The sequence below is a fragment of the Excalfactoria chinensis genome, chromosome 3 (genome assembly GCF_039878825.1).
Source record: "Excalfactoria chinensis isolate bCotChi1 chromosome 3, bCotChi1.hap2, whole genome shotgun sequence".
NCBI lineage: Eukaryota > Metazoa > Chordata > Aves > Galliformes > Phasianidae > Excalfactoria > Excalfactoria chinensis.
The window spans coordinates 56150751-56158420 of record NC_092827.1 but is presented as its reverse complement, the minus strand read 5'-3'; the positions used below and the strand labels follow the sequence as shown (position 1 = coordinate 56158420).

The 7670-nt window shown below is 40.3% G+C and overlaps 1 protein-coding gene across 4 annotated transcripts; it reads left to right on the top strand.

Annotated features, from left to right (window-relative positions):
* Nucleotides 1–2: 2 nt before the first annotated feature.
* On the top strand, nucleotides 3–4634 carry GTF2H5 (general transcription factor IIH subunit 5). Of its 4 annotated transcripts, none has more exons than XM_072331717.1 (3): nucleotides 3–76; nucleotides 581–697; nucleotides 3593–4634. In XM_072331717.1, the coding sequence occupies exons 2-3, from the start codon at nucleotides 663–665 to the stop codon at nucleotides 3771–3773; spliced, it is 216 nt and encodes a 71-aa protein (XP_072187818.1). In that variant the 5' UTR covers nucleotides 3–76; nucleotides 581–662; the 3' UTR covers nucleotides 3774–4634. The 4 variants fall into 4 exon arrangements, with proteins under 4 accessions (XP_072187818.1, XP_072187816.1, XP_072187817.1 ...); XM_072331715.1 differs by having other exon boundaries at nucleotides 37–105; XM_072331716.1 differs by having other exon boundaries at nucleotides 44–99.
* Nucleotides 4635–7670: the final 3036 nt, after the last annotated feature.

Sequence of the window (7670 nt, the reverse complement as noted above, 5' to 3'; positions counted from 1 at the left end):
GCGCGCCGCCCGGCCAATCAGAGCGCAGCGTCTGGAGGGCAATAGGAGGAGCGAGGGCTCCGCTTGCGCAGTCCGTGTATGTGGGCTGGTTAGCTGAAGGTGTGGGTGCGTTCTGCGCGGCTACAGCCGGGGCCGCGGTAGGGCTTGCTGGGCCGGAGCTACTCGTTCGCCGTCCTCGCCTTAACCTGGGGACGGGTTGGAGCCTGTCTGTCTCCGCCTCTGCCGCCTTTCGCAAGGCCACGGTTCGCACGCGGCAAAGGGAGTCTAGGCTGCTGTCGGAGGAGTGGGCGGGGGGGAGGACGCAGAGCCGCTCGGGATGCTGGCGGGGCGAGGGGGGAGGCCTCTGGCTTCGGGCGGGCCGCTGGGCCCCCACAGTTTGGCCTAGTGCCGGGCCGGGCGGGTTTGGAGCGGGCGGTGCCAGTGTGTGACTGCTTGTTTGTGGTGTGGCCTAGGTGTAGGCGCTGGGCTGGGGCGCAGGGTGACAGTGTTTTGTTTTCTTCTCGCTTTTATTTATTTATTTATTTTTCCTCCTCCCATCCTGTGTCGCTGAGTGCAACTAAAGCGTTTCTTTGTCTTACAGGTTTCATCTGCTGTTATTTGTAACCCCAACCGGGAGTCTTTCCTGCCACCCGCACCTTTCAGCATTTGTGAGAGCTGCGAGGATGGTGAATGTCCTGAAGGGCGTTCTGATTGAATGGTTAGTGACAGCATCAGCATCTACTCCACTGTTTCTTTAGAACTAGAAATGCTTTAGGTGCTATTAAGAGTCTAGACCAAAAAAATGTATTTGTAGGGTAAATGATACTGAACAAACAGATGAAGGACATGGTCTTTAGGGGAAGAAGGAGAGAGACAGTTGTGGGTAATCTTAATTCCAAACTCATATTTTCAGATATGTTGTTTTCTTCTTAGACTTAACCATCATGTGTGCATCTTGTTTGTTATATTGCAAATAATGTTGATTAGTTTTCGTCCTGGGTGATGTGTTTTTGTACTGATTCTAAAGGGAAATTTGTCCATGTTTCATCTTTTCTTTTTCCATCAATTCCAGTTCACATTCTACTCAAGGCTGGCTACTCTAAAATGAGTATGCTCATAATTTCAGAAAGTAAGCTGTTCATATCTGTGCAGTCCATTTGTTTATATACAGTCTGAAGTCCCTAGACTAAGGTTCTGATAAGAATTACCTCCAGGTTAAAGAAACTGTCAGTCAAGGTTTGCGGAGTCATTATATATTATTACAGCATGTACAGGGTTTCTGTTGTGTGCTTAATTTGTAACATGTTAACAGACTGTAACTGCACAAGTGCAAACGTCCTTCATGGTGCATACAGCTGTGTGCCTGCTGTGGTTCACTTTGAGCTGACTGGACATTAGCCAGCTCACATCTGAATGCCTCACAGTTGGTATGAGCAGCTTGGAGCATGAATTCCACTATCATGAAAAGCTTGTCTGCTCCAATTTGGCTGCGTGTTATTATGCTGATAGACCTGAACACAAGAAATGGCCTTCCTGCACTTTCTCAAGACACCCAAAGCAGAGTTGTTGACTAGCAAAACAAGAAATTCTAAGATCTCAAGCAGTCAGTACAGTGTTGTAGTTTTATTTTTATTTTTTTTTTTGCAATTTATTTTACATGCTTTGGAAGATTTGTGTGTTCTTGTACAACACTGTGATCATTTGCCATTTAGTATTAGCATGAAACTTTATTATCCTCCCTGGAAGGTAATAGTTTACCTGACAAGAAATCTATAGCATGTGTTATACCATCAGAGTTTGAACAGCCCCTTGGGAAACTCAGCTTTATGTTGGCTTTGCTAGCTGCTGGTTACTTTCTTGTTTCCTTCTTGCCTTTGCATAAGGGTAGCCGATGAGTCCATCCTGAGAGAAGATTACAAGCCTGTCCCCTTGTTTACTTTTCAGATACAAATTTTTCACAACTCAGCTTTTCCAGGGCATGTTAGGTAAAAAGTCGGCAAGAAGTTTGGAAAAAATAAATACTTCTGAATATGTTAAACATTAAAATAAAACTATGAAATGCTGATAATATACAGGTTGCTTCCTTCCCTCCGTATTATTCCAGTATGTAGCTAAACTGTTCTGAGGACAAAATCTCAAGGGTTATAATATTCAAATGCTGAATAAGATCAGTGTTTCTGCTGTAATGTACATCTACTGGCACTGAATACAGTCCATATATACAGTTCTATATACAGTCTGTATGTTGATTATGTGAAAATGAGTCTGTGTGTATTGCCTGACATATAGGCTGGGCATACCAGCTCATGCTGTCTGGTACTCGTAGTGTGTTGGTAAGATACATCTGAAAGAAACAAACAAAAATAAACCTCTGCACCCATCAAAAAGAGTGTGTGGAAGAAGGCTGAGAACCACGCACTTTTGGTATCTTTTTAGTAGCTTCTTTGTGTAACCTTTGTCTTTCTGCTAACATTCTAGAGCACGTAAGTAATAGCTTCTCTGAAGAAGATAGGAGATCAGACTTTCCTGATCTTCTTGCCTCAAAATTATTATGTACTTCACTTTGTCATTTTGTTTTAATAGGTTTGAGGCTAATCTTGTTTTTTTTGAGTTGCTAGTGGTTGGACACATAGAGGGATTTGGTTCTCCAATGCATACCTTTGCATCATGTACGGCTTTTAAGTAAAGGAGTATTGATCCTCGTACTGCGTAAAAGAGAAATAATCGTCTAAGGGATTCTTTTAAGATAATGTTGCCATTTACTACTTCGTCAAAACAAGCATGTTCATAATTTCAAATCATTCTGAACTACCTGACTGCAGTTTATTTTTGCACGTGTCCGTGTACCAGCTATTACACCCAAATATTAATGCTTAGCAAAAGCGTACTTTTCCTCCTTTTTATTAGAAAAATAAAATTCGGGAGGACCCCACAACCGTCACTACATATTAAGTCTAAATTATTCAGAATTTCAGTGGGTCAAAAAAGCTTATATTTTAAACCAACTTTTTCCCTATCTAGTTGATCAATACAATATAGACATTTCTGTAGCTTTCAGGCTTCTGAGGTGTTCTCTGCTGAACACTTACATCTAACTTGCAAGGTAATAACATGAGAAAGAAAGGACAGTTCAATTTCAGTGTGATAAATGTGTGGTTTGTGTATGACTTCTTCCTTTCCGCATTGTTCTACTTTGAGTTATTTGCTGTATTAGGTTTTGGTTCCCCTTAAAAACATGTTTCAAGAAAACAGCAGAATTAAACTCACCTTGTTAAGGTGAGGATGTTGGTGTTTTTTGTTTGTTCTGTTTTGTTTCTTTCAAGCTACCTTTTAATAGTGATATAGTGGTATTTCTCTGCCAGTTAAGCAGCCTGTTCTTGGTTATCAATTAGACTTAGACTTGGTTATCAATTCACTTTTATTTCTACAGCAACCAAGACATTTTTTGTTGCCAGAGAAACAGTTTTTTCAATAACATCTTTTGATTGTGAGCAGCTCTTGAAGTTGATACAATTTTCCAAAGAACCTTGAGAATGTCTTAAAAGGATGTTCTTAATTTTTACCTGTATCTTATTACAATGAGACGGAATCTGATGTGTATTTGTCTCTACAGTGACCCAGCAATGAAGCAGTTTCTGCTGTACTTGGATGAGTCAAATGCTTTGGGAAAGAAGTTCATCATACAAGACCTGGATGAAACGCATGTCTTTGTATTAGCAGAGTTGGTTAACTTCCTTCAGGAGAGAGTGGGCGAGTTAATGGACCAAAACTCTTTTCCTATTACTCAGAAGTAAAAAGATGAGAAATGAGATTGCTGCCAATTCTTAAAAAGCGAATTTCAGTAGTTTGGGTTGTTACTGTTTTAATAGACTGTGGTTAGTAAGTTCTGCATTAAAGTGGCTATTTCAGAAAGTGGGTAATTTTCATAGCCAGAATACTCTTGAACTGAATTTTATTTCTCACTTTGAAAGATGATGGTGTCTTCATTAAAATCCATAAAATGATACGCTTAAGAACATGCAGAGGGGTCTTTTTGATGTGTGATTTCTGGTTTTCCTTTAAAGTTACCTTGTGAAATGGTATGACCCAAAAATGAGTGATATTTCTGTATTGGAATCCTTTATGAACCTTGATGATGTGTTATATTCCTGTGGAATTGATTAAATTTGCTTATAGAGTGACTGATCAAATTTAAAGCAAGTCTGTGCTTGATGGAGCATCCCCATACATTGGAGGCATGGTCAGATGAAATCAAATAGTTCTTTAACTTAATGAGCTTTGGCTACCAAAATAATAGCGTGGTTTTATTTTTTTTTGTCACACATGTTACATGTACCTCATAATAATCACCTACTTTTACCAGCGTTATCATTTCTGTGTTGTTCTGAGTTTGGGGAGTGGTGGTGAGGATTTAAGGTTTTGATGGAGGGTGATGCAAAATCTAATCCTGCATCATAACACTGAGTTGTAAGCTGGTTATTTGCATATCAACAGTGGCAAATTGAAGGGGCAGCACACATTTGCGACCAATCCTTTAGATATAACTGCTTGTGTGTTTTCTTTTTGTTTGTTTTTTTTTTACTGAAGCTAATATGTAATTGCAAGAACCTTTGTGAATAGGAAGGGGAAAATAAAGAAGTGATTGGTTTATTTAAAGAAATTTGATTTTGTTTTTGCTTTAGCTCTTTGCCCCCTATTGCCCCTTTGATAAAATTTGCAAAGATAAGTCCTCATTTCTTTACACTGAAAGTGTAAAAAATCTGCATGTGTAATGAGTAGATAGAACATCTTCTCCAGTTTGTTCTCACGTACTTGAGGTGACCTCACAGAGTTCTATGCATTAACAAGATCCTTTTCTATGTAATTGATGGGATTTCATGGTTTTATTAATGTGGTTTATTTTAACTTTTCTTAGTTGGCATCATCGCCATAAGTGTCAAATTTCAGTCAGCCCTCAAGCTGAGCCTTTAAAAGTAGGTCTCTAAAAATAATATTGATGGAAAACTGCATTGCTGCAATATAGCTGTCTATATAAATATGTACATAAAGACAGGCTTTTCCAACCAGATAATAGGCCATTGAAGAAAAATAGTAAGCTTTTCTAACAAATCATTCCGAATTTCGCAACTCCACAGAGGATTTGAGCCCTCTCTCTGCACTGACTCTCACCAATGATCCCATGAAAGCTGGTATTGCTTACTGATTAGTGAAGTGAGGCATTATTCACTATGTCAGGATTAGATCTCTACGTCTGTTGTACAACTTAGACATTGGCAAGGCTTATGTTTGCTATACGTCTTTCAATACACTTCATAGGATTTTGGTGATGGGAAAACAGATTTCTCCTAATTAAATCTTTGGTCTTATGACATAGCAACCAACAAGAAATTTCTAAGAAACAGGTGCTCTAATAGAAATATGATATTGACCTCTTTTAATGTGAATAGAGTTGATGCTTTAGTTATCTTTGTCTTGTAGCAGGTGTGGGCCTAACAATTTCAAGGCAGGCCAGTAAGGGGAGCTCTTACCAACATTTTAAACTGCTTTTTGTAAAATTGCTGCAGCATAGGTAATGGTGGGTCACAGATTTATTGTGCTTTGAAGCATTAATATCTCACTCTGGAAATGCTTTAAGCTACAGATGAACTATTTTAAATTCAAAGAATCCCAGTAGAAAGACATTGGTGCAGGAGAGTTTGGAATGCAGTTTATTTAACTGAAATTTCTTAGGTGTTATAGTTACCTAATGTTTTCTTTCTGTAGTCAGGCTGCCAAACCCACCACATCATAATAATGCAGCTGAAACGGTCATTTTTCAGACGTTACTGCTTGGTCTGAATGTCTCCACACCACCACCCAGCTTTCAGAGTTGCTCTGTATGAAGCCACATCATTTTCAGTGAGTATAAATCAGAGGCCAACAGCAATAAAAACAGTTCCTGTGTTGTCCAAAGGAAAAGTTAACCAATTTCTATAATAGAACTTTTAATGTGAGGAAATACACTGTAATACCTTGCACATTAGTGGTTATATTTTTCATATAGGGAAAAAACTTCATAATAATCTGTCCTCTGATTGTGTGGCAGTAATAAGCAGGTTAATTACAGAACAGAAACTGCATTAAAATTGCCATTCACAAAACACTTTTAAAAAATAAATTGTATTATACTGTTCGCTTTTAGCTTTGTGTACCTGAGCAATTTGATATTGGTGGTAACAACACGAAAGATGCTGGAAGAAATGTTTTGTTTTTCAAACAAATATCTTTATCAATACCTAAAGGCTAATAATACATGTGCAGGAATGTGCTCCAACACAAAATCCACCCAACACCAAAACTCTTGTCAGGTAACTGCTTAGCTGTAATACTGGTCTCCTGGGAAACCAACTAACAACCACATTCCTGGATGACAATGGGTTGAGGGATGTAGCACCTAGACCCACAGTTTTTCACTTGTGGGAAAGATGGACTGAGTTGTGAATTGCAGAGAATTTGGAGTGGTGCCTACCTTGGTATCAGTGAAGGTGTCGCCTGCAGATAATATTGCACAATTGTGCAGCACTTGTAACTTCTGATGTATTGCCAAGTAAACGTACTAAGCAATCCCTAATAATCTGTCAACAGTGTTAGTTATATTCTTGCTCTTTTAAAGGTAAGGGGTATAAGAGCAGGATGGAGAAGAAGGTAGAAAAGAGGCTTTCAACCAGCATTTCCTGTTAAATTTTCAAGTTAAACAAGATCATGAGCAATGTAGGAGGAAAACTGATACTGCACTTAAATTCTATTTCTTTGTCAAATTAAAAAAGCTTGCAATTAACTAGAATTGATTTGGTTTACAGACATTCCTGTACTTACAGAATCACAGGTTGGAAAGGACCTGTGCTTATAATCAGAGCCAACATGTATCAGACTGAGAGAGCAAGCTTGCTTAATGTCAGGACTATCTAGTTTCCTTCTAGCGTGTTCCTTTTCACACTGTGTGTTTGTTATTGCCATTGACTTGAAATGCACTTGGAAAATAGTGTGTGCACTTCCTTTACTGTCATTCAGAATGTTTTTGCTGTTAGCTCCGTAGCATAATGAACTGGAAGGCTTATTGCATTGGAGGAACGGATGGAGCGGAACCTGTTGAAGGAATAAGTGGTCTCCTCCCCTTGAGTTTTCTTTGGCTTTTACATATTTTGTTTATTTAAAAGTAGTTCGGAGTGTGAATTAAGAGGTGCGTCTTAGCATGCTTGACAAGAGTGTACTGTAAGTCACAAGAGTACAGAACGGCCGCTGCAAAACACTGATGTGATGCAGTCATTTCCTCGGCTGTAACGTGTCAGTGTATCGAGCAGCAGCATCCTGGCAGGCAACTGAAATGAGCATGTGCTATTTCTATAAACGTTACAAGTTTTGTCTTTTTCTCCCTCTTTGGATGCCCCCGGGTTCCAGTTGCAGGGCTCAGGGGTTGCGTTTGAGCTGCTGTTGCTCCCTCAGGCACAGATGGCTCGAGTCGAACCCAGGAGACGAGAAAAGAAATCAGCGATAGCGAGCTCGGCCCCTCCCAACCTGCCCGAAGGGGAGCTCCCGCTAACCACAGTGCGCCGGCCCCGCCTAGCCGCCCCGCGTCCCCGAGGAGGGCCCGTGCTGGGGGCGGCCCTGGGCCCGCGGCGCCGCACGGCGGGGGCGGGGCCGGCGCGGGGAAG